Source organism: Natrix helvetica (assembly GCF_964273705.1).
Source record: "Natrix helvetica genome assembly, chromosome: 2".
Taxonomy (NCBI): domain Eukaryota; kingdom Metazoa; phylum Chordata; class Lepidosauria; order Squamata; family Natricidae; genus Natrix; species Natrix helvetica.
Genome location: NC_138552.1, coordinates 123,612,083 through 123,639,765, shown reverse-complemented (window position 1 = coordinate 123,639,765; position 27,683 = coordinate 123,612,083). Strand labels below are relative to the sequence as shown.

Sequence of the window (27,683 nt, the reverse complement as noted above, 5' to 3'; positions counted from 1 at the left end):
GTGACATGTCCAGAAAATGCTCTTATTTGAAGCATTGGAATTCATATTAGTTCTTCCTCTGTTAACAGCCAATACCACCCCCCACCACGTAAAGAGCCAATACATTTTGGGGTGTCTGTGTGTGTCTATCTGCAGCCATGCCAGCCTCTCTGTTCTCCTGGCCTTCCTTTCCATATTTTAGATAAAGACTAAGAGAATAGGGTAGAAAGGGGGGGACAAAGAAACCCAAAGAAAAGCTTTCTTCCTTTCTGATTTTTGAAACTCTTCTATTTTCAGAGCCTGGTGATCACACTAAGCTTGGATTTTGGACCATGTGAGGCATGGCCAGAAGTAACTTTTAGGAGGGCCCTGCGTTGCACATGTTGTTGTTAGTCATACTTGTCATTTTAAAAAGAAAAGCCAAAAAGGACTGAAGTGTTGCCAGGTTCTCAAACAAAAGTGTTACTATCTCTTTTTAGTCAGCTCATAAATTGAATTTTTACACTGACATTCTCCTGTCAGAATAATTTCCTTCAGCTGCTTTTTTCTTCATGAGGCACATATTAAATGGTAATGATGGCAATGAACCTAAAATGATATTATGAGAGCGACCCTGGAAATCCTAAAAAATCAATTGGGTTTTAGAATAATAACACCTGAAGAATGAAAGATTTTTCTCTCACAGCCAGGAAGAAATTATATTATTTTGTTTTAACCTTCCTTCCAAAATCAACTTATTTATTTAACTTAATTTAACTCAATTTGATTTTTGAAATCCTGGCTCAACCAATCGGTGTCTACTTTTGACCATCTGCTTCATATTTTCAGTTGGAGATTGCCAAATGGAAGTGGGATGGGAGCATGAAATATAGGGCCATGCTTTGTACTCCATGTCCTGAAGCAGGGACCAAGAGCACCCATCTTCTTAGGAGTTTTAATTTCTTGAAGGAATGGACTCTTTCATCTTTACCAGTGATCTGGTTCTGTTCTGAGACACTCCTGTTTAATTGTTACAGGCAGTGTGAGAAACCTCACAGATTGTGGCATGCTGCCATTATTTTTAAGTCCCTCAGTCCTCAGAAGTAGTTGGGAGGATTTAGGATTGTCTCCCCTTCTGTCTGCTTGAAATTCGAGCTCAATGCTTTGCCCGGAGATGCCTCAGATTTAGTAGTCACAAAATTCCTTTCATCTTCTCCCCTACTCCTTCCACACAAAAAGGAAGGAAGGAAGGAAGGAAGGAAGGAAGGAAGGAAGGAAGGAAGGAAGGAAGGAAGGAAGGAAGGAAGGAAGGAAGGAAGGAAGGAAGATGGATGGCCCACTAGCATTCCTGCTCATCCCTGCTAAAATACAGAAGCTAACTGACTGCCCCTTTGTTCAGGATACTGAATGGACACTTCAAACCGATCAAACTAGCATTTCTCTTTCAGGGCCTGAAATTCAGAGCTATGAGGGAGTGTGAAGCAACAGTTCCTTTCAGTGGGAAAATTAAGCATATCAAGCAATAAACAAAAGAAGTTTTGCAAAAGTTTTATCTTCATTGCAGGTGAAGGATATTGCGGGAACACTAAGATCTGGAACTGCTTTCAGAGTATTATGATTCCTAAAGTGGAAGTTGGTTACTAGTGAAGGATTGAACGAGGTTTGCACTAGACATTCTTTACCATTTGATGGATAAAGCAGGTAACATTAGCTTTCAGAGATGCCTTTGTCCCTAGGCTGCTGGTTATTTTCTTAGTATAACGCTTGAAGTATTTCTCATGAGGACAGTCTATTGGGCCCAGCTATTTACTGGGCCAAAAGCAATACATTTCTATCCTGTTCATCTAGAACAGGGGTGTCAAACTCTCGGCCTACGGAACGGATGCTTCACATGCTGTCCCCGCCTCTGCCTGGTTTAGCAAAGGGAAAAAAGTCCCAATACATCATGTGACACTTCTGTGACAACATGACAACATGAGTTTGACACCCCTGGGCTAGAAGGATATTTTTGTACAGTACAACTGAACTTCCCTCAAATCACCATCCTCTATGATGTAGAGAAGGTATTATTTACATTTAAAAAGCATAAAAATAAAATGCAAAATAGCCCCCTTTTTAAACAAATAAAGACCCCAAATGTTTTGCAACCTATCTACCAGCTAGTTTTCTTTGCCAGAAGCCATTACATTTAATGACCCTTCTGTAGAAGGCTTCTTCTAAACCAGGGTTGTCAAACTCGATTACATTGAGGACCTCATTAGGGTTGTGTTTGACCTCGGGGAGCTGGAGTGGGTGCAGCCAGGGTGGGCATGGCCAGCTTGACATCATTTGTGTCGGGGCACCTGCAGTGGCCCAAGTGCTAACGGGCTCCTGAGCTCCGTTTTTGCCTGAGACAGTCTCCTGCAACCCTCTGCCAGCAAAAACAGAGCTCAGGAGGACTCACGGGCCAGATCTAAGCACCCTGCAGGCCGGAACCAGCCACGGGCCCTCGAGTTTGACACCCCTATTCTAAACAATGTCAACACTTAATGCCTATACTACAGGGGCATCTACTGGCTTCAAAATGGGGGCATAATCAGGCAAAGTCCCACACCTTTCTATATGTATAAAATGCATATAATATCCACTAAGGCAACACAGAGCTTTGATCACCCAGTTGCACCCTTCATTTTAAAGCCACCTGTTTTCATGGAGTGTGTTAAGAAATGTGAGGAGAGCAATGTGCTGCAAATGGGCAATTAGCCTGTTTATATTTAATTATAGAGAAAGTGCATAATGCCAATGATCCAGCAGCATCGGGGGCTACTCCAGTGGTGGGTTGCAGGCGGTACGCCCCGGTACGAGCATACCGGTGCCTTCCCAGAGCACCAGATACTATACCATTGTCCTTACCTGTCTTTAAGGCGCTGTACACACGACGTGTACAGTGCCTGTGTGACGCTCCACCGAGCAGCTGGAGTATCGCGGAGGCATCGCTGGAGGGTAGGACGCATGCACGCGCTGTGTGCACGTGCACGCACGCTGCGCCATTCATGTAGAGGCCAGGCCCTGTTGCAACTATATTGATTGCAACGGGATCCGGAACCCAACACTGGGCTACCCATTTCTTTCTGCCCATAGCTCCAGTAGATAGATACATTTTATAAATCCATTAGGTCAAGAGAAGTGGCATTCTTGAAAGTGAGCCAGTGGTTACCTGAACTTTAGTTTTGATGTAAACATATACAAGTCAAATATAAAATTGACAAGCTAACTTAGGTGGGTTCATGATTTAAATTTTTTTACAACAAATTCAAAAGTGAGTATTCTTGATTTAGTGCAGGAATTGCTTCAGTTAAGTGTCAAGAGAGTTTATAATGATGGAGACAATAAAATCTGTCATAGCAATATAAGAGAACATTATTTTAGTGGTGCCAATACCCCAGATCTGCCTTTGTTTTTGTTTTAAAGGCAACTGGTCTTCCTTTCAATCTGCAATTGAAATGATTTCTGTAAATCTATGAGCTGCTTAACTGTCATGCAGAGCCATGTTCAACAAACTATGACCTGTGTGCAAAATGAATCGTGACTGCTGCTACCTTAGCCCACTGATTGATGCATTTTCTTTTTATTGCTCTTCTCATCCACACAAAATTTATCTCATAACACATACAGATGAACTGGGTGCAACATAAAATGAGTGAAAGAGGAAAACTGTTCATAAATATTCAGTCTCAACCAAGTAACCCGAGATTTATTCTCCTTTTTTAAAAAAAGTTTAAAAAACTAATACCACCTTCCTTGATCACTTCCAGATTCATTGCGATTGATATTGTATGAGGTCTATTGGAATTTTTTGATATGCAGGGAATAACAAGATGGGAAAAAATGCAAGGTTCAAAAATGGAACAAATCCACTTCATCAGTTAACCAGATTTCAAAGCCATCACATCTTTGTTAAAACTTTCAAAACAACTAAGTTGAAAGGGAGCATGGAGATCTTGTACTTCAACTCCCTGCTCAAGAAAGGAGACCCTATACCAGTGATGGTGAACCTATGGCACACATGCCACAGGTGGCATGCAGGGCCCTCTATGCAGGCACACCAGCCATCGCCCCAGCCCATCTCCACTGAGCATGCACGCACACCTCCCGCTGGCCAGCTGGTCTTCGGGTCTCTGCTGTGCATGCGCGGGGATGGGGCACATGTAGGTGACATACGTGCGTATGTGTGGGGGCCCGAGGTGCATGTGCAAGGGGCGCTCACATTGCATTTTAAGGGTTTGTGTGCATCTACATGCTCCATGCGCCCCATTTTGTGCCTGGAAGGCCTCCTGCACCAACATGGAAGCCAAAAATGGGCGATGGGGGGTGGTGAGGCGCATGCACAGGAGAGGTGCTCATATGCATGGGGGCACATGCGCAGGGAGCTCGCATTGCATTTTGGGGTTTTACACGTGCACTTTGGGCACTTGGCATCAAAAAGGTTAGCCATCACTGCCCTATACCACTACATACAGTGTCCAGTCTCTTCTTAAAAGCCTTCAGTGATGGAGCAGCCACAACTTCTGAAGGCAAGTCACAACTTCTGAATAGCCACCGGTTATTCAGTTGGTTAGCTGAAACTAACCAACTAATCTTTTGGTTTAAATTTGATCCATTCTGGTGAAATATGCCCATCAAAGGTCACATTTACCCCGCAATTCAGTTTCTTAAAAATCCTATTAGCTTCAGGATGGCCAACTTCTGTAGTTTCAGAAGCAGCCTGTTCTTCCAATGTGGGTTGGGAAGCAACTTATGCCAGAAAGGAGTTCAACCATGGAAACATGTATAAAAGCAGGAAAATGTTTTGTTTTGTTTTGTCCTAACATTTCTCCTCTACCTGAAACAATTAGTATATTTATAAAGCTTTCTCAGTTATTTTGTATTTAAAGAATGTTTGTTAGCATTGACTGATATTCTATTGCATTGAGCTCTATTTTATGAAACACCTAGAATAGTATAGCTTGTATAGAAATATAATAGCTAAACAAAGTGCATATATATAGTATTGACTAAATGAAGCAATATAAAAATTAATGTGAATCACACATAGAAGCTTTTTACTTGCCTTCTACAATCTCAATTAATGAATTAGAGTTGGAAAAGCTGGATAATATAAGGATACTGTAATACTGAACACAGATTTGTTTTCAAAAATAAAATAAAAATAATTTTAAACCAAAGATTTACAGTTCTATAACTAAAATGGAAAAAAAGTGTAGATTTTTGTTGATTGCAATTATTATGTTCACACATTGTCATATCCACATCCAAACAGCTTGTTTTCCCATTTTCTTATATTAGCAAAGAAAATGTATTTTTATGATTGACTCTTTATTGAGCAGGTCATAATCCATGAAATTCAATGGAGTGTGTAGATTTAGGATAGAACACTAAAGCTGGTTTTTTCCAACTCCTCCTCCATTTTTATTCCAAATGTTTCAAAGATTTAGATCCTCTGCATAATTGGTTATTTACTTATTCCTAAAAGAAAAGTGCTATGTTAATATAAGGTGAAACTATTTTTGTGGGGTTCAGAGCAAGATGCATCTAGCCTAGTTCACTGAAACCGTATGTTCACAATATGCATATATCCTGGTTCTCTCCATTCATCATGTGCTGTGCAACTCAACGAAAGTTTTAGGTCATTTCCCCACTTCACACCTAGGGTGTCTTTTGTCATCAGCCAGCCATCTCTGAAGTGATACAAAGCCTGCCTCATTATTATTATTTTGGCACTATAATGGTTGGATGACTTTGGAAGATGATAGAAGTCATTGGGAGGAGGGGGGAATTGTCTTAATGACATTTACAGCATTACATTTCTGCTTTGCCTATAGCTTTGAAATTTGATTAATCAGATGAGTTACAAGAGGAGTTATTTTGGAACAGCAGCAGGGTTTTTTTTTCTATTAGTTATTCTTGACAATTTTCTCATATGAATGACAATATGAATTGTTAGGGATGTAACCCTGGGCTTGGTTTGGCAATGTATATAAGCTATGATTACTTTACTGTTACTTTAAATGTTAGAGAGATGTAATTGGCTTGTTACCTCAAGCAGCTATAAGAGGGAGCCAGAATGGCTGTTAGCTCTCTGATTTTTTAGAAGCTGGTTGGTGTATACTGAGGTATTGTGGTTTGCTACTGTTTAGCTATACTTTGTGTGTTAGACTGACTATTTTGATAACTGAATTACTGAACCGTGTATGACTTGGACTGTTAACTGGACTCTGAATACCTCTATATTTCTACATAGTAAACTACTATATTTTTATACTATTCAGTGTCTCTGTATGCCGGTTTGTGCGTGTTATTCCATATCACTCTCATTACGCTTCTCTGCATACTCACTCTCCTAACGGGGAGTTTAATTACTTAACACTGGTTATGGGCCCAGTGTAACCTGTGGGCCCAGAGTGTACCAGACGTAGCTGAAAAGAGAATTGGTGTTGATACCCAATACCGTATACAGATAGCTGTTTAGTTTATAAGTGTTTACTATTATGGAGAAGATGACACACACACCATCAGCAAATTTATCACTGATAACCCAGTTGGATGGAACAAACTATGTTTCCTGTTCAATGAAGTGCAGCTTACTTCTGCATACTGAAGGATTGTGGGATGCTGTACAGAATCCAAATGACGAGGATGATGCCAAGAAGATAGAGTTTCAAAGATGCAACGAACGAGCATTGGGTATAATTGGTCTAACGCTGACTGACCAACAGTTAGTTCATATTTGTGGGGAGAATTCTGCAGCAAGATGTTGGGAGAATTTGAAGAAGATATATGTAAGTGACACTGTAAATGCACATATACATCCTATCCGCAAACTGTTTAGGGCACGTCTTCTGAAGGGTGGAGATATGTTAGCTCATTTAAACTTTATAAAAGGAGTTTTCCAAGAGCTACATGAAAAAGAACTTATTTTCTCAGAGTTACATCAAATTTACATCATTCTGTCATCACTGGATGAGAGTTATGATGATTTTGTATCATCCCTCGAGGTCCATTGACTGACATAACTGCACGCCTGTTGGAAGAGTCCAGAAGAAGGTTGGAAAGAGAGCAACTGAGAGAGAAACACCACAACATGAAGAGTCACCTTCAACTGCCTATACTGTTAGAAAATGTTTTTCTTGTGGGGCTAAGGGGCATATAGCTAAATTCTGTAAAAATGCTAAACAACAGAATACTAGAAAGGCTAAGAAAAATGATAATGTCAACTTAGGTATGTCTACTTTAACTATATCTAGAAATGCACCTATAAGCCATGATTCATGGGTTGTTGATAGTGGAGCATCACAGTGCATTACTAGAAATAAGAATTGTTTTATAAAAATGTCTGCCAGCAAGCAACATGTATCTTTGGCAAATGGTTGGAGGGTGAAAGCATCTGGTGAAGGTATGGCAAGGTGTTCATTTGTAAATGAGCATTTATCCATGTTGTATATACCTAAACTGAAATTTAACTTGTTATCAGTAAGAGCTCTAGTTAACATTGGCTATGTAGTAACCTTTAGGGGAGATAAATGTATTATAGAAAAGGAAGGTAATAGGATTACTGCAAAATTAACAAATGGTTTATATATTATAACTGACGACCATACTGCTAATTCAGTGCATGATAATGTGAAGCAACATGATGAATGCATACATCTGCTACATAGGCGTATGGGGCACATTAATTTAAAAACACTGCAACAAACTGTAAAGTTGTCAGAGGGAATTAAATTAAAACCTTGCAGTAAGTATTTAAATTGTAATGTATGTAGTAAGAAAAGAGCAGGGTTACTCCAGCAAACAGACATAATGGGTTTAAAACGAAGGAACTTTTAGAAGTTGTTTTGGCTGATCTAATTGGACCTATAAAGTCCAGTTTGGGAGGTGCCTGTTATGTTTTGAGTATCATGGATCATTACTCAAGATATGGTTTCTGCTACTTATTGAAAGACAAGACAGAAACATTTCAACAATTTTTTAATTGGTTGAGATTTGTGGAAAGAAAGATAAAAGCCAAGGTTATTACTGTAGTTACTGATAATGGGATGGAGTTTACAAATTATAAGTTCAAAACTATGTTAAAAACAGCTGGTATTGAGCATAAACGTTCTGCTCCTTATAGACCTCAACATAATTCATTTGTAGAACGAAGGGGGCAAACGTTACAAGCTATGACTAGAACCATGTTAGCCGATTCAGGATTGCCTGAAACATTATGAGGTGAAGCCATGATGTGTGCTAATCATTTATTGAACAATGTTGTAAATGCTTCTAGTGGAGAGGTACCATTTACTCATTGGCATAGTAGGAAACCTGATTTGAGCTACTTGCACATGTTTGGAGTTCCTGCATGGGTGCATATTCCTGCACAGATTAGGTTAAAGGGACAAACTCGTGCAAGGCAGTTAATATTTGTAGGTTATGACTCAAATCATAGATCTTATAGGTTCTGGGAACGTGGGACAATTAAGATCTATCACAGTGCTAATGCAAAGTTTTTAGAGCATGTTGGTTGGAACAAACTAGAAAATAATGATGAGGTAGTAATTGAAACCTGAGTAGATCCAAACAATGTATCAGGAATACCAGAAAGGTGTGATGAAGTAAAGGAATCTACTCAGGAGGAGGAAGTGTTAAAGCAGGAGGACGTTCAGGATAGTCCACCTATAAACCCTGAGTTACCCCGAAGGTCAACCCGTGTAACGCGGCCACCTGATAGGTATCAGGCATCTGTTGCATGTCAAGTAGATAAGGTTCCTGCAACGTATAATGAACTATCAATGTATCCTAAAAAGGAGCAAATAGTTTGGAAAGCAGCAATGAACAGAGAACTGAAATCTTTACAAGATCTGGAGGTATATGAGAATGTGTGATTACCACCAGGTGAAAAGGCGATTGGGTGTAAATGGATTTATAAGATTAAATCAAGTGTAGATGGGACAGTTACCCATAAAGCTAGATTGGTAGCACAAGGTTTCAACCAGTCGGCAACTGATTATGATGAAATGTTTGCACCAAGTTTAAAAGCCATAACATTGTGTGCATCATTAGTTTGGGCAAGTAAACATGGATATGTTGAATCATTTAGATGTTGAAACAGCATATCTTCATGCACCGCTGCAACACACTATTTATTTAAAGAAACCTGAAGGATTAAACACTGATTGCAACACTGATTGTTGGAAATTAAAAAAGAGCCTGTATGGTTTAAAACAGTCAGGTTACGAGCGGAATCAATGCATAGTGAAGGAATTAGCAAGGATAGGGTTTAAAGCTGGATTAGCTGATCCTTGTTTATTTAAGATAGAAAGCGATGGTATGACTTCATTATTGTTATTGTTTACAGACGATATAGCATTGATTACTAAAACAGAGCAGAAAGCCATTGAAATTATTTCACTGTTTAAAAAAGAGGTTTAAAATAAAACATCTTGGTGAAATAAAGAAATATCTTGGATTGAAGATAGGTAAGACTAGGGGAGGATATAAAATATCACAGGCTGGTAAAATCAATCAGTTACTTAGAAATTACAAAATGGAATTGTGTAAATCTCCTATGAGTCAGGAATTCAGCAATGATGATAACAAAAGCTCAGTTTTTGATAAGAATATTTATCAATCCCCAATTGGTAGTTTATCTTATCTAAGCAATTGGTCTAGACCAGATATTTCATATAGCGTTAATCAATTGGCAAGGTTTAATGCCGAACCCACTGAACGGCATTGGCAAGCAGCAAAACGTGTATTAAGATATTTGAAACAGACTATACATTATACTTAGAGCCTAAGGATGAGCTGATATTAACCGCATACGCTGATGCAAGTTTTGCAACTGAAGTTTCCATGCGTAAATCTACATCAGGTATCGGGATATTCTTGGGAAAAGCGTTGGTTGGATGGCGGTCTATATGTCAAAAGCATATAAGTTTGTCAATAATGGAGGCCGAATTTTCATGTTTATCTTTGTTATGTACCAATTTAATTTATTACAAGCAACTACTGATAGATATGGGAATTAATATTCGTGAGCCTATTGTTGTATACGAGGACAACCAAGCAGCGATCCAGATGTCAACAAATATTGCTGTAAAGACAAGGTCAAAGCATACTGACTTAAGATATATGAATGTACGGCAAAGTGTTAGTTGTAAAATGATTACACTGGAATATTGTATGTCTGAAGAGAATGTTGCTAAATCATTTTACCAAAGCACAAGGTACGGTCAAACATAAACAATGTTGTGATGTTTATGGATTGAGAATGTGAAGTTGTGTGTAAATACATTGACAACCCAAGAGGGGGGAATGTTAGGGATGTAACCCTAGGCTTGGCTTGGCAATGTATATAAGCTATGATTACTTTACTGTTACTTTAAATGTTAGAGAGATGTAATTGGCTTGTTACCTCAAGCAGCTATAAGAGGGAGCCAGAATGGCTGTTTGCTCTCTGTTTTGTTAGAAGCTGGTTGGTGTATACTGAGGTATTGTGGTTTGCTACTGTTTAGCTATACTTTGTGTGTTAGACTGACTATTTTGATAACTGGATTACTGAACCGTGTATGACTTGGACTGTTAACCGGACTCTGAATACCTCTGTATTTCTACATAGTAAACTACTATATTTTTATACTATTCAGTGTCTCTGTATGCTGGTTTGTGCATGTTATTCCATATCACTCTCATTAGGCTTCTCTGCATACTCGCTCTCCTAACGGGGAGCTTAATTACTTAATATGAACTATTAATAAGGTTCGTTTGCAGCAAGTATCTGTAGTCCACTTGAGTAGAAGGGGCCATGGAGGAAGAAATTAGCATGACTAAAACTAGCAGCCATCACACAGGGATGCACAAGGGGTATGTGTGGTTCCCTAAAATCTTGAGTGTTTTCATCCTAAATCCTTGCAAAAGTTTCATCCAATTTTGTGGTAATTTTTAACACGAGAGAAGGAGAAATGGCTTTAAAATTTCCAAAGTTGTACTTCTTAACTATGCCCTTTCTGAAACACTACCCCTGGACCACCCATCAAAAGCACCCGCAATAGCTCCAGCTTTTTAAAGTGTTTTGATTCCTGTATCGCAGGTATCAATGGATTACATGAATAATCTGATGCAAAGTGAAAGTCTGAGTAAATCCATTATTTCTTCTTCTAAGCATTTTCCAACATACTTTTGAGAGGCTAAATCAAATGCTCTTTAGTGCTTTTTCTGTGGTTGTGTCTTATTTAACTCTCCCATTTTAAGTAATAGTACCTTCACAAGTGGAAGTTTCTTTCTTCATTGGAGAACAGTATGACTGCCTTACAACAAGGGGAGAAAGAGAGGTGAAATAGTACTTTCATTTCAGTACCTGTCAAAAAGATAGAGCATTCTTAAGATGCCTTCTGTACAGGGGGTCAGCAACCAACTATGTCAAAGCTACATAAAATTGTCCCACTCTGTTTTTGCTACATAGACACCCACTGGAGGTAAGTGAGGTAAATGAGGATGGAAAGCAAGGGCCAATTCTGCCCCTTACATACTCGAATGCAACCATGAAAGGCTGGTGCTTCCATCATGACTATGTTACCATGACTGTAGTTAAGAACAGATGCCCAATGAATCCCCAACACCTTTTAACTTTACATACCAAAAATCTACCCTTTTGAGAGAAACAGTTTAATGTAAACCACCTAACTCCTGAAATTAGAAAAAGGAAGAACCCAGTTTTGCTCATTTATAAGATGCAGCCTATCCAGTTTACATTAGCATTACAGTCTTTGATCCTTTCAAAAATATTATGTGTAGCCCCTGGGGATAAAAAGTTGCCCATCTTTTATATATGGAATTGTCTCAGAAGGAATGATTGACAAGGTCAACTTTTCAGGGGAAGTGACTACATATACACCATCTGAGAGAGAATTCATAAACAAAGGGATATCAAAGGCTGATAGTTATAATATCAACAGTGCTCATTCATGCATAAAGCAAACAGAGCACATTTTAATAGTAAAAGCATATATGGTGAAGGAAATTTCACTGCTTTTTTCCACCCCAGCCCAACTCCCAAGCACAAGCGTGCAGTTTCCAATATGTACGGGGACATTTTTATCCATTGGTGCATTACTTATAGCTCTAAACTCTTCATGTGTTTCAAGTCCAAAAATCAAGTTGCCTGGACTTCCAAAAACTTGGCATGCCCCAAGGGATTCCTGCATAACAACCACTAAGCACAAATTGGGCTTGAAATAGAGAACTATCTGGAGGCTAAAGCATCCTGAGGCAAACCTTGAATTTATTCTAGCCCTACTTGGCCTTCCAAAGAAACTGTCACTAGCAATCTTAGTTTGTTGATCTGTTTCTTTAAAGAAACTGTGTTTGATAGTTTGTGCCTTTATCTGCTTCCTTTCTTTACACCACATACCAAGTACTAATGCAATAAAGGAAAATCAAGTCCTAAATATAAAGCCACTGCAATTTATAAATGAAAGATGATCATTACAGCATTCCAAATTAAGCTGCTGTGTGTTTACACAGTGTGCAGTGTAATTTAAATGATCAAAGAACAACAGGGGATACCTTGAAAATCAGGCATCCAAAGCAACTAGAATTTTTCCAAACATGCTAGGCTGCCACCAGAGAGAATAGAATTGCTTCTCAGATCTTTGGCCTAGACTATGCTGCCCCCTTGTGTCTTAGCAGAGGAGCCCACATTGCTTTTAAATATTTCTACTAGATTTTGAATGGCTCTTGCATTTTATATGTTTATGTTATTTTTAATGTACAAAGAAAATGATAATAAGAATCATTAAAAAAACAACATACTATTTATTGTAAGCAATGCATTGAGAGATCATTGAAAGGGAGTTTTATAACCCCATAGTAGACATGAGTACTTCATACTTCTACACATGTAAGAAAGTAACAGGTATTAAACTACCTGACAGAGACCCAACAATTTGTTTTTTTGAACAGCATTTCTCAGTATTGCATCATTAATATTATATCCCCCTCAAGTTTAGCTATGCTTCCCCATAGTGCCCCGTGTATGAGGGCGTGGGTGTATGGAGGATGTTTTCCTCCGAGGAAGGAAGAAATGGGAAGAATGTTGGGAGTGTATGCCAAAAGTATATACACCAAGCAGTGTCACCCAAAACATGCAAGTCAACTCAGCTTCTTTGCTAAAGCAAGCAGACACCTACTGTGTATCAGACAGCAATGATTTATGATTGCTGGAAACAGCAGCAATAGCAAAGGCATCAATTCATCCTACTGTGTATCAGACAGCAATGATTTATGATTGCTGGAAACAGCAGCAATAGCAAAGGCATCAATTCATCCTGCACATCAGAAGACAATTGTAAATCATTCCTATATTTTATCACATACAGGATAGACAATATAAAGTGCTTGACAATATACAGGGGGATGATGGGTCCCCTCAGGTCAGATGGCGCTTAACATGCTACTAAGGAAAACTAGAAGCCGACTGCGGAACAGATCACAATCTGCTTTTGTGTGAATTCCAAGACAAGAAAAGTAGAAGAACAAGGCCGACCAGTTCCCAATAAGATCTTCAGCAGACACCCATCATTCTTGAAGAGAACACAAGGAATCACTTTGAAATCCTGAACTTCATAGGTAGGGAATTAGAGGAACGGTGTTATCAAATAATTTGTTAAGGATAAATGTAGAAAGCAAAGGTATCAGAACAAATGGTGTGAGTTGAGGCCAGTCATGAAAGCCCACAGCAGTATAGTGCTGTGAATGGTCAAGAAAGAAGAGAAGCTGATACAAAGAACAAAATCTCAGGAAGAAATCCAGCAAGAGAGTCAAGGAAGGACTACAGCAGCCTAGGAGCTGTTGTTTTTTTAACATAATCCCAAATTCAACCTCCAATATTTCTAGATTGAGCAGAAATGACTTCCTCTGACACCTTTGAGAGTCAGTTAGTGCCAATGAAATTGAGCTAATGGAGCAGTTCCCAATGTTGCTATTATATCAGCATAGTCATCCTGTGTCCCACTGGGAAAGGAGGAGTTTAACAGATTAACAGAGTTGGAAGGGACCTTATAGGTCAGTGATGGCTAACCTTTTTTGGATCGCGTGCCAAAAGTGGGGGGAGCACAGGGGGGTCGTGCGCAGGCGTGCCCACACCCATAATGCTATTTGTACGACCTCAGCACACATGCACGCGCAGCCAGCACTCCCCCCCCCCCCCCGATTTTGGCATGCTTTTTCCGCCCTCCCCAGGCTCCAGTGGCTTTCTGGGGAGGGTGAAAAATGGACCTATGGGCAACCCGGAAGTTCGGGAAAGGTGACTTCTGGTTTTTACATAGGGCCGTTTTTCGCCCTCTGGAAGCTTTCCTGAAGGGTGAAAAATGGCCTTAAAAGAAGGCTGAAGTCAGCTGGAGCTGACAGGGCAACGACTCGCATGCCCTAACAAATGGCTCCACGTGCCACCTGTGGCACACGTGCCATAGGTTCGCCATCACGGTTATAGGTCATCTAGTCATCTCTCTCTTCCTTTTGCACTCCTGCCCGTTACCTCTTTCCCTTGCCTCATTTCCATCTCCCTTTTTTTACGTGCCTGCAGCAAATGCAGCACCCATTTCATTGCTCCTATCTTTGTTCTGTTAAGTTTTCTTGCTTGCTTGCTAGCTGGATGAAGTCTGTGTGGACATTTCTGTGTTTGCGTGCCCAAGAATAGATTGTGTGTGTGAGAGAGAAGTTGGTTGTGCACATGTAGATCAATTAATTCTACATATATTAATTAAATAGTAATTAATTAAACTTGCTGTCTTTTTGGTATGTAGTTTCTTGTGGTTACATATAACACATACACACATTCATACGGGTTGCTTTCTGCATACACTTCTTTGGAGTATGAGGAATAGTAATAAATTCAGAGTCATCTTCCTTTTGGTTAAATACAATGGGGGCAACATAAGTGTTCTTAGATTTATATTAATACAGAATGCATCACAGGTAATAATAATTAAAAAAAAATTCAAAGGCAGCAAAGAAACTGAAAACAGACAGCCAAGATTTAAACTTATGTATGATTAATGGCCCAATATTAAGCCAATGCTCTTATTTATAATTTATTATACTATGTATTAATTTACCAGAACAGAGCTATTTTATATATTTAATTTATAATTTACCATTCTGGCTCATAGAAGCTTACATCAATTATCAATTTTATGAATGTTCTCATTCTCTCCCCAGAGGATCTTGCATTTTTTTGCATTTAAGAGCTAAAGAATACTGTAACCATAAACCAAAGGAGGAGAATTAAAGCTGAAAAACAATTCCTTTCTACAAATGAGAAGTTTATGATTACTTGCTTTTCTCCAGCACAAAGCCTTCTGAGAGATTTGCATAACTTTTTTTCTCTGTCTACTATAAGCTTGTACATTCTCAAGTCATAAGCAGGTGAGGCATAAAAGGGAAGTAGATAAAGCCACCAAAATATTTTTCTCTTTATCATTGTGTACATGTACTTGCTAGAAAAAGTGTCAGCCTGCCATCTTGTTGTTACCCTCATCAAAGCAGTTCAAAATTAAAGAAATGAAATTGAATAATACGATGAAAAATGCCTGACCTTGTATGAGATCAGATAGTCATTAGAAAAGTAGAGGGGGAACTATTTATGCAACATCCATAGAGGGAAGGCCTGGATGAAGGGATAGACAGTTTTTGGCTTTGGAAACATCCCCAAGCCATGCATCTCTATTTTCCTCTAGTTCCCTCTATTACTTGCTAAATGGGATCAGTGGGAAGAGGGCTGCCATTTTTGTGTAGCTTGCCTCCCCTGCTTGTCACAGGACATGCACCTGTGACTCTGAATGTTCCACCTACATAAAACTTTTTTTTCTGTGTTCTGCTGTGCCCAGACACCTAACAGAGAATAAAACTCAAAAGTTTTGAGAAATATTTGGGTGGGAAGAGGGAGAAGAGATATCGATGTTTGTGCTTCAGTGATTCAATTTGGAAAAATATGTATTTTGCAAGGCCTGAAAATCAAATCCATACACTGAAACCTCAAACCCTTTTCCTGAAAATAAAAATGCTTAGATTCTGACCACCTTAATTCATTATGCACACACTCCTTCTGCAAGGTTGCCAAATCTTAACTCTGGCAAAGTTCCAACAGTGAATTTCTCCAGGCCCAGTTCTTTTCATCTCAAGCTGTGGTGACAGAAGAAATTGTATTTGGTAGAATTCCCCACTCCATGAAGCTCAAAAGAGCCCTAATTACAGCCTGTTCACCCAACCTCTAGTTATCATAAATGGTTTAGGAAGTTGATAACTGTGACATGCACTGTGGCTCAAGCACTGCGCTAAGACAGATGCAATTGATTGCCTTTGATTTAACATGTTATGTGAACCTGAATCTTGTGGTTAATTGAACAAGTCATACTTCAAACCAATCATGACACAGTCCTATATGTGATTCCAACAATTGATTAATTAAAGAAGCAGCATAAGCAGAATCTAAATATTTGTAGACATCTTGTAAATACATCCAAGCCAGCAGGCCTAAACTGGAGTAAAACTCATGCAACTACATGGGGAAACATGTCCTACCCCATTTGACCAACATCTACATTTTGCTCTATATAACAGCAAACAATTATTCCATTTATCATGTAGCCACAAGATTTGTTAGAACAGCAGGAGGAGAGAGAAAGTTTTAATCCAATGTCAATTAATGATTTAATATTCTTTTATTTTGGGGCCTTGATTTGAATTCAGGCCAGGCCTGAAGATTCCTCTGGTCAGACAGCTGGAAAGTCCACTGAAAGAATCCGTGCAGGTGGTCTTCCAGTTCAGTTTGTAGTGAAAATAACCCAGTAAAATACCTTAATGAATGCAGCCACCCACACTGGGCACTCTTTAAAGTAATTTCAGAAGCAAATTGAAGAACAGCCTCCAATGAAATCAAAGGGCTAATTCTCGATGCCAAGGTAAGTACAACATTAAGAAGGATTAGTCAACTGAAAAGAGCTTGTTACTCTATATGTTCCTCCTTAGCAGCAAATAAACAATATTTAAAATATAGCTGATAAATATGAATAAGTTGTACAGTAGCTGTTCAGTCTATTTATTAGTGTTTTACAAGGCTACATTGATCTGCTGTATCAAGAGGGAGAAAGAAAGAAAGGAAGGAAGGAAGGAGGGAGGGAGGGAGGGAGGGAGGGAGGGAGGGAGGAAGGAAGGAAGGAAGGAAGGAAGGAAGGAAGGAAGGAAGGAAGGAAGGAAGGAAGGAAGGAACTAACTCTAGGGGTTAATTCTCAAAGAGAAGATTCTTTAAAAACCCGAGCTTGAGTATCCTCCCATGTGTATCTCCCTAGAATTCTTCGTTCTTGGATCAGAAATGAAAAAATATATATACTTATGGCAACTACAGCACTAGGACTATACAGAGAATGTCAAAGCAGAGTCTATGATGGTATGTGGTGAAGATCAAGCCTTAGAAAAGCATGTTATTAAAATGATTTGGGTGATGTTGGGGGTAGATGGAATCAAGTTGGCTGTAATTGAACTGGCTTGAAATAATAAATATGCACACTTTCTTTAAACACAGCTTGCCACAACTTGAAAATCTGGAATCAATTCCTTCACTTTCAAGATGCTTAAAAGTTGTGGAACTTTGATATGTGTTTGCTTCTGGGTTTACAGTCCTACCCAGGCTGCTCCAGACCTTTCAACTTGTATATTTCAAGGCAGCAAACTTAATCAAACAAAAGAGAGAAAGACTGAAAATCCAGGAAACTCTTACATGAATTTCTGTAGGGCTCAACTGAGTGAAAGGAATTTTACTATCCTAATATGGATTCACCATCACATTCATATTATTATCATTTGAGCAGAAGCATGTTCCTTCTTCCATTATCTAAAAATGGGTGCTTAGACTGAATTGAGAATTTGCCAACATTCACAATTTCTTTATGAAAAGAGATAGAAAATAATATAAATAAAATATCAATGTTTTTGTGTGTTTTTTTGTTTAATTAAAACAATAAAAGAAAAAAAGAAAAAAGAAAAAAATATCAAATAATGCAGAACATGCAACTGCAAATTCCTTCAATCCAAGAAAAGGAAGAGGAAGTCATTGGTGAGGGAAGTGTGCATGGCATCCTTCATTATCAGCAGCATTCTGCCCCTATCAGGACAGTTTAAGAGCTACTAACATCAATTCATACTCTGATTTAAACAAGGTTTACCCAAAGGTGGCTGAGCTACCATTATTATTCTACAGTTGGTACTTGGAAGAAAAGTCCCTGCAGCTTTGACATTCAGCAATCAAATCCACATCCAAATTATTGTAAGAAAGCAACATGAGAAATGAATAAATGCCCACGACACCTTCACAAATGGCAATAATATTTCTTCTTCTATCTATAAAATACACTATGGATACAGGCACCAACTAAAATTGCCCATTTGAGTGACCACTTTTATATGCCTAATGAACTGCCAAAAAGTAAGGGAGGAGAAACAGAGGCTGAGGATTGCGGAGGGAAGCAAAGAGGGCAAGATGCATACATTTGACATGGAGAAGTGAAGAGAATGTATCGTCAGAGAAAGACAGTATTCTATAGGTCTGCAGAGGAAGCATATGCAGTGGCTTCTCCTCTCGCAACTTACTGTTATTGTCCTGCTGCTTTGTATTTTTGATAAATGCAGAGAATTTGGAGAATATGTCTATCCCTGCAGTATTAGATTCACGATGCTTGGCTGCAAGCTTAGGATATCTGTAAATAGAGAGAGATGGTTTTTTTTAAAAAAAATAATGTTCCCAGGAAAGTAAAAAACAAAACTTCACAAATACATGCACAAAAAGATACACTATTTAAAAGGCACATTTTGTTCCTGGCAAGTGCTGCTTGAACACGAAGCAACATTTCTGTAGATCATTTTTTGCTTTAAAACTGCCTCTTATCTCAGCATGTCAGCCTTAGAGGACCCTGCTGAAAATGAGTGGTGCCACAGGAAGCCAACTAGTTTTAAGTCACACCACCGGGGTTTTATGACAAGGTTAATTGTACCAATGCTTAAAGTCAAAGAAACCAAAGAACTATAATTTTATATCAGAACAAGTCATATACCTTCAATGATATGGAGGAGTTAGGCAGTACACACTTCATTTCATTGTAAATGTAGCCTATTGCTTAATTCCCTCTGCAGAAAATCAATCCAAGCTATAATAGTCCTTTTCAGTGTAACAGAAAAAAGTGGAGGGAGGCTCTCAGTATGTGTGCACTTAAAGAGATGTGTGATTAAAGTTCTACATAGAAATAGAATTTTGAAAAGTGTGTTGTAATCCTTAAAAAGTTGCCTGTGGGCTGAGAATCATAATCTTAAAAGATTAATCAGATTTTAGTATCTGCTGCCAGCTGCCACCAAAGACCATTGAATAAGATTTACAACTTGCAGTCCCTGAAATCAAATGCATTTATCCTACAGACCATAAAAGTGTTGGTGAGTGATGTCACGTTATATATGAGGGAAGAGTATCCCACAACTCAGCATGACATAAATACTTATACCTGCATATGCTAGGTCTAATACGCTTGAATGACATTCAGCTACTGGAGAAATGAACTAATTATATAGTTTATTTGGATGATGAATCTGAGTTTATTTCCCAATTGGAGACCCAGGAACTGTGGTTTAATTTGAAACAAGATACTTCAGATGAAGATTTTTTAAAATAGAAGAACTCATGGCCTAATGTTTCTGGCCATCAATTCAAATTCAGATAAATATAACTTCAGAGGATAGAGAAAGGAGATACACACTTAGAATTGTAACCTGACTGACAAGCTATGAGAAAGGCAAACTAATTAAAAGCAAAGCTATTAATATATTTGTCATTTGCTTTTATATAGTGCCTGATAATTTTAATATAACTCTAATAAAATATTTCAGAAACAAAGATAATATACACTACTTTGGAGGTGAAAGAGTTTCCTCCAAAAATTCCTCAATCTTGTTTACATCTGTCTTGACTTCGCCATTAAAAGTCAGAAATGGTGGGTGGGTCCCAGGAGCTAAATTATGTAAATCAGCAGGCTTTCTGTGGAAACCAAGAAGAATACATTAATATATGTTTAATCACGTATGCTCTTACTTACTCATATTATTCCTCTTTTGTTCTTCGTCTCTTTCTGAGTAGCATATCTTAATAAGTCCCATATAATTAAAAAGGGTAAGATTTTCTTATCAACATGAGAAAATCAAGATCGCTAATATAGATGGAAATAAATTAATGTAATAACATTAATAAAAGAAACATCCTTCCAAGAGGGCCAAAAATTTATAGTCTTACTTTAATTGATAACATTTACCTTTTCAGATCAACTGTGGTTACATTGAATACAACCCCTTTGAGCCAAAGTATCATGAAAAGTCGCTGTGAGAATGGACAGTTCCCAATGCTTTCTCCATCTATGCCAGCCTACAGATAATAGGAAATCAACAGAGAATTAAACAATCAATTACTTTAAGATAAAATGTTAGGCTTAACAATAAAAATAAACCCTGCATTCCTTTAGGATAACTACATGGATTTTTTTTTTTTTGATTCATTCTATTCTGAACATATAAATCGTTTTTGGTTTTGTTTTCAAACAAAACTCTGGGTAGAACAGAGGTATTACATATCATGACTAGCCGATGTCTTATAAACTGGCAGTGAGCATTCTCTAGACTTGGAGAGAATGGATCAGATTTTATAAACAGCTATTAAACAGATATAACATTAGGCTTCAAGTCAAGTTTAGGGAAGAAAAAATGAAGGGAAATTAGGCTTTTTAGGAAAAGAAAGAAAGAGAGCATTCATTTTAAAAAATCCTACACAAAATCCAGGATGTTAGGTATCTCTGTTGTAATTGTTGCTACTTCCAAGCTGGCCTATTGTTGTCTGTTCACAGGTCACTTTTCCATTTTATTTGGCATATGGGGATCCTGGGAGTGACAAATAAAAAAAAACTCTATATGAATAAATTTGGAAAGTTGGAGAAAAGAGTCCCTTAAAAATCACAAAAGAATTCCTCTCGTCTGGGAAGCAGCAGTTTGCCATGTCTGGATATGATGGTACAAAGGAAAAGGTTCCTAAAAGGGAAATCATCATAAAAGATATAGGAGTAGTACACAAAAACATTAGTTGATTCACTGGGACAAATAAATTATTGTATATGGAGTGTTATTGTGGCAGGTAAAACTGTTGTTAGGAAGACTTTCCTATTTCTACTTACACTTCTGTGTCCTCACTCCTGCCTTCTTGTGATCTGAGATCATGCCTTTCTTTCTGCCCTTTGGATTTGCGATGATGTTAAGCACCTGCCCCTTCTTTCCACTGGTTTGCTAGTTAATTTTTGGTTACAGCTTTTGGCTACCATCCCTTTCCCCACATGCTGCATCCTTTCTCTTTTCTCCACATATCATCAATCTGCTTTTGGTTCACTGCTCCTCTCCCTAACTCTTTAATCTGGCACACACTTTGACTTATAAATATGATCTATCATGTCCTACGGAAGCTTCCTAATTGAATACGCATTTCCTTTGTTTGGTTTATTGGTGATTTTGTATTGACAAATCTAAGTTGAATTGGACAGAATTGGATGTTCAAAGCAAAATTATTAGAAGTGTCTCTTTTTTATATATACTTTTTCTCCTTTCACAGAAAAAATGGTTTTGATATTAAATATTAAGAAAATTTGATAGAAATCAGTTAAGTCGACAAAAGCTACCATATTGAGCATTGGAGAATTGGAAAACAATCCTATATGCTTAAAGAACATAAAGTATTTTTCAATTAGACCAAGCTGTATTTGAAATATTTGATCCTAGCTTTTCCAAGTTATAATTGTTCTTTTCTTATATTATTGTAAAATATATGTACATAATCCTTTATGTTATTTTGATATGGTGATACTTGTACAGAATTGACTAAACATTATTAACAATTTAAAGCTTAGATAAAAGATAAAAGGAGAAAATATTAATTCACTATTATGATTTTAAATATCAATGGTAATGGTAATGATATTTAGTTTATTATCAAAAATTAAATATGACATTTAAAAAATCCTGTAGATTGCATCAAAATATCTGCTATACAGTAAAGGCTTTTGTCTTCAATTAATTACTTAGTATTAATGTCTCCAGCCTATTGTTACTTAATATTATTTGAAAATTATATTCTAATTATATATTAGAAATCTGAATAAATAATTAGATGTGATTTCATATGTTTGATTTCATATGTTTGATTACATAAAATCAACTAGCTGCTATCACTATCACAACTCTTTCAAAGTTTCATCTCCTAAGAGTCCCACTGGGAACACCCCTTCAGACTCCAAGACGCATTGCACAGCCTTAGTTATATTCTGAAATACTGGCTAAAATTATTTGTTCAGGGTGGGTAGAGATTCTGTGGTGGAATATAATTTGGCTTCCCAGGAAGGAGAGGCTGCTTTCCAGAGGCAAAGAGTCAGTGAAGCTTGGAAAGTTTGGTGGGAGGAAGAGGGTTAAAATGGCTGAACTCCAGATGTTTCATGGGTATATCAGTAGTTATGCGAACAGTTGCTTTAGTGTGGCAAGATTCTGTCTGCAAGTGAAGAACAATATAGAAAACTGCTCATAAGTAACACTGGAGGTTTTTAAGAAGAAAGTGGACAACCATTTATCTGAAATTGTATAGATGGTTGGTCCCTTCCAACTCTATTGTTCTGTTATTCATGTGTAGTTCTTGGGGCCTGACAGATTCTAAAACCAGATAATCCTTGTCAACAAGTTTTGATTCCTCATGGAAAAAAGCATGTAGATTCTAAGCTAATCCTTGAGAATACTGTGGTCTAAGGGTTCTAGAAAAGGTCAAGCAACATATCCCAGATGGAAATTTTCAGAACAATAGCAGCAGAAAGTATTATCCCTGTAAAATTTGGGGGGGGGGGTTTCCCCCTATTCCTAAAGGTAATAAGGCATCTTTGCTGTTCTCATCATAGACATTTACTTTCATCAGGCTTCATCAAGATTCTGGAAGGGAAATAAAGTAACCTTTCCTTTTAAGACCTACTCTTAAATCAGGGTTATCTATTTGCTGAGCTGTCCATACAGGGCCTCCTGAATTAATACCACCCCTTCAAACTGCTCTGGTTATTCTATGAAACTAATTCTCTGTTTTCCTATTACCTGATAAATTCTTTGAAAATTCAAAACAGGTTCAAAATATAAAGAATCTCTAAGTATATATAAAATCTGATAGACTGCTTTCTATATTAAAAAGCAGTTTACCTTTTAGGCATTTTTACTTTATTATACTGTTTGCTGCTGGAATTAAAAATTAAAACAGAATTTTGGCCTGTAACCAAAAATAAATGTAAATTGAAGTGAATCATATGGCTAGATGCTACTGATCACCAGACTATATTCTTCTCTTTCCCTGCTCCCAACTTGAAGTTTTCTTTCTATGGAGAGTTGAGAGACAGTTCAGAAATATGTTGAGTGGACAGGAAAAGAACCAAAAAAGCACCCTTTGAAGCTCTGAAATGATTCCAAATGTTTGATACAAGACATATTGGGAGAGGTCAGAATAGCTTTGATGTGTCCATTTTGGTTACTAATTGAGGATTCAGCCAAAGCAAATGTGTACTGCATGTAAGGGTGACTGTGTGTCAACGATGAAATGTTTTTGTTTTTTTTAATATTGGTAGCTATGGGCTCATGCCAAGGTCAAAGCATGCCAATATATCCAATGCTCTGTCAGCTACAGACCAAAGGGATGGAAATGACAGATGAAAATACTCTCTCCTAAAATATAGCTCCCCTTGCAGGAAAAGAGAAATTAATTTAGAGCAGCTCTCATGCTGTCCAGATTTTTGGCCTAATTTGGGGATGTGGCAGGAGACTGTACAAGGATTGGATCCAAAACTCCTCCCATCCTATCCAGGACTCTGCATCTCCTTTCATAACTTTACAAGATTGGAATTTTCCAACCTCAGAAAGCACCAGGGAAGAAATATCTAACCTTGTGGGGAGAGGGCGGCTCCCCACTGCTGTGATCTCAAAGGCCATATAATGGCAGTCTAGATAGTATTACCTGTTAATTATCAACCACTGAACACCAATTGCTCTGAACTATTAAACAATATCAAAAGGTCACCCTTTTAACTGGCACTCTTAACATTTTTCAAAATACATTGTTAAGTTGCATACACCTGCAGATACATTCCTGTCCTAAAGTTGTTAGAAAAAAGCATTAAAGCATTTGTAAGGGAGAGGGAAAGATGCACCTCTCCCAAACATCTATTTGAAGAACACAGGTAATCCTTGACTTATGTGTCAACTGCCCCATTTGGCACATTCAAACAATGAAACTCTCAGCTCCTTTAGATTACCAAGAGCGTAGCTTTATTGAAAGATCCATCTAGATACAGCAGAAGCAAAGTCACTTCTTGGATTTTGCCATGAAAACCCACATAGGTAAAACCCCTTTTTCCCCTTCAGGCCACCCACAGTTCATAGTTTACCAATTGGTTTCAGTTCTTTTGTTTTTGGAAAAGATTGTCTGTGCTGCTCAAACATTTCATAACTTGACCTTGGTGTCTAAACATCCCCCCAGCAACAGAAGGCTCTCTTGCATTCCGGAGCTTCCCTCTCACTTAGGAAATCCCCTCCCCTCATCCACTCTTGCTGTTTGGCAAACTGAGTGTCATAACAGGTACAACTATGGAGTAGAGTCAGTTTTGACATTATGACCATAATTGGGCCCAACATTCACTCCATTTTAAGACCTTGTTGTTAGATGAATCGCTCGAGTTGTTAAGTTAGTAACATTGTTGTTAAGTGAATCTGGCTTCCACATTGAGTTTGCTTATCAGAAGGTCACAACTGATGAACACATGATTGGGACACTGCAACATCATAAATATATGTCAGTTGCCAAGTATTTGAATTTTGATCACTTGATCATGGAGATGCTGCAATAGTCGTAAGTGTGGGAAATGGTCATAAGTCACTTTTTTCAATGCCACTATAACTTTGAACGGTCACTAAATGAATGGGTGTAAGTCGAGGAGTACCTGCAAGGTGTTGGATAGATTGTCCCCACCCACCAAATTGTTTCTTAAATAGTGTAGAATAGAGGAATGGTCACCTGGGGTCACATTTTCCATCTTTGCTCTGCTATTAGAATAACCAAAAGCTGCTCCTTTTGGCACTGTCCTCCTAATTATTCACAGTACTGTTTCTAGAAACTTTTGTATGCTTTTAACATAGAGATAATGTATATTCTTGCTAATTGTCATGTCTCTCTCTCTCTCTCTCTCTCCCTCCCTCCCTATCTATCTCTATCTATCTATCTATCTATCTATCTATCTATCTATCTATCTATCTATCTATCTATCTATCTATCTATATATATATATATATATATATATATATATTACCTGCATTTCCCCCTTTCCCTTTTTATCTTTACAGATGTTATAAAGAAACATGAACCAATAATTTCGCTAGTTGAACTGATTACTTGCTCTGATCTGGCAGTAGGGTGTGATTAGGGTAGATGGGTACAGATTAAACTGGAAATTACCCACAGTAATTTCCCAACATAAAGAAATATTATTGAGCAAGAATCTAAAAAGAAAGTAACATAGCTCCAAACGGCCATTTTCTGGGATTGAGGTTCCTTCTCATTTCACTCCTTATATAAACCAAGGAAGTTAGACATCTTTATTGTACATCCCTTTTATCTGTGCTCCCAGTAATGTTCTCTGCACTAATTTTAAATTTTTTTCTTAAAGATGTAACTCTAAAAATAAAGGATTGTTTCTCCTTATTTTTTTCTGAAAAGGCGTTTGGGAGAAACAAATCTCATTCACAGGAGCAGGACTATATCACTCCCATTTGAATGGATAAAACACGAATGCTAATTTTTTTCCAAAAAAAAGATGCAACACATTCAATGAGTGGGAAATCTTCCAGAATTTTGCTTGCAGTTTACTGTAGAAGATTGATGGCTGCTGCTTGAGAATTGGAAGTTATTATTTTTTATACTTTGGTTCTTTTGGTTAATGAAAGTAATCTGCCTCTGATCTGGAAAGCAGCTGAGATTTGGACACTTTCTTCGAATGCTTTGATTACTTGCCTGGGTTGGGAACTGAGAGGCCGTCCTTAAGTGGACTTTGCCATAGTTAAAGAGTGGGTTCCAGAAGGTGGCAGTAGGAGACCAGTGCTGAACCTCATGGCATCTCTCCTAAGGATTCCGCCAGTTCAGCTTCCTCTTCTCCAAAGATTTAAAATGAAGTGTCTAGAAATTCATATTGCAGATAGCCATGCTGGAAGGGGTCAAATCAGGATAGATGCACAGCTAAGCTGCTATATTGTGCTGAAAATTAGTAATTAATAATAGGCCAGAATAAGGGCTAATATAATTAAACTCAAAGTAAAATGGAAATTCTTTTACTAGGCTCAAGGTGGTTTGGGATAGGATTGTATCCCTAAAAATTCTGTAATTCCTTTTTAATTTTTTTACATATTTTATTTAAATCATTCTATTAAGTACCTTATAGTCATCAACATTAAATTAAGATAGGGTAAGGATTAACTCCCTAAGAAGGGAGCAACAATTGTTATAATTGGGCTTACTATAACAGGAATGAATGAACTAGCCTTTTTTTTTTTTGCTCAGCTAAAAATTATCAATATAGTATTTTGATATACTGAAAAATCTCTGATACAGGATAGCACAACTGAGTTCTATAAGGAAAAAATCTCTCCTGTCCCTTTCCAAGACTGGATTATACCGTGTTATAAATAGTGGGAAAATGGAGGAGGTTTATATGGTTTAAAAGAACAATTATGATACTATTCAAGGAAAACAATGAAAAATAAAAAAGAGGGAAGAAAATAACACTGGAAATTTGCAATGATTGATTGAATTAGGCTTTGAAGATGCATGGAAATAAAAAGCAGGATAGGGAAATAATTTAGGACAAAAAATAGCACCAGAACCTGTAGGAAATGGTCACTTGTTCTCAATTGTTAATGAACCATCTTCCACTCCTTACAAATACATGCCAGCTGAAATTTCCTGCTGAGACAGAGTTGAAATTCAATTTTCTTACCCTAGAAAGCATAAGTAAAGCTTTCATTTTAAAAAATACTACTACATCATTTTATTATTTACAGTTCAAGCCAACCACAGTACAGTCAAAACAGTGGAGAATGCTTTGACACTTGATGAACAATGATAGATAGGATGTCTATGATACAAGAAGGATGCTTCAGTGTATCATAAGTGAAGCAGAGAAATAGGAAATGAGAAAGACTGTGGTTTTCATATATATATATATATATATATATATATATATATATATATATATATATATATATATATATATATATATATACTACTTATGAATTTTCCTCTTTAGATTGAGCTGATAACATAAAAATGAATATTTATTCATAAAAAGTGTATCATACATTTTCATGGGATCTTTTTTTTTTTACATAGGCCAAAGGTTGTGTGCATTTTCAAAAAGGCATTTCAGAAAGCAAAAATTAAACCTGGTCCAACTGGATTTTGCAATGGTGCAGAAATTTGGCCAACAATTTTTCTATTGCTTTCCAGAGGTCCAAAGGGCTGTGGTGGCTCTCATGGTTAGAACATTGAGTCAGAAGACCACTGAGAGGTC

General features: G+C 37.6%; 1 protein-coding gene across 5 annotated transcripts in view; it reads right to left on the bottom strand.

Moving 5' to 3' along the window:
* Window positions 1–27,683, bottom strand: part of CLIC5 (chloride intracellular channel 5) — an 88,012-nt gene that overhangs the window by 13,044 nt on the left and 47,285 nt on the right. For 4 of the 5 annotated variants that reach the window (XM_081943259.1, XM_081943260.1, XM_081943257.1 and 1 more), the window contains 3 exons: window positions 20,325–20,434; window positions 19,928–20,053; window positions 18,622–18,728 (listed from right to left, as the gene is read on the bottom strand). In XM_081943259.1, the coding sequence (XP_081799385.1) occupies window positions 18,622–18,728; window positions 19,928–20,053; window positions 20,325–20,380 (289 nt within the window). In that variant the 5' untranslated portion in view covers window positions 20,381–20,434. Of the gene's footprint in view, window positions 1–18,621; window positions 18,729–19,927; window positions 20,054–20,324; window positions 20,435–20,833; window positions 20,944–27,683 lie in introns of all 5 variants that reach the window. The other variant, XM_081943261.1, reaches the window with a different exon arrangement.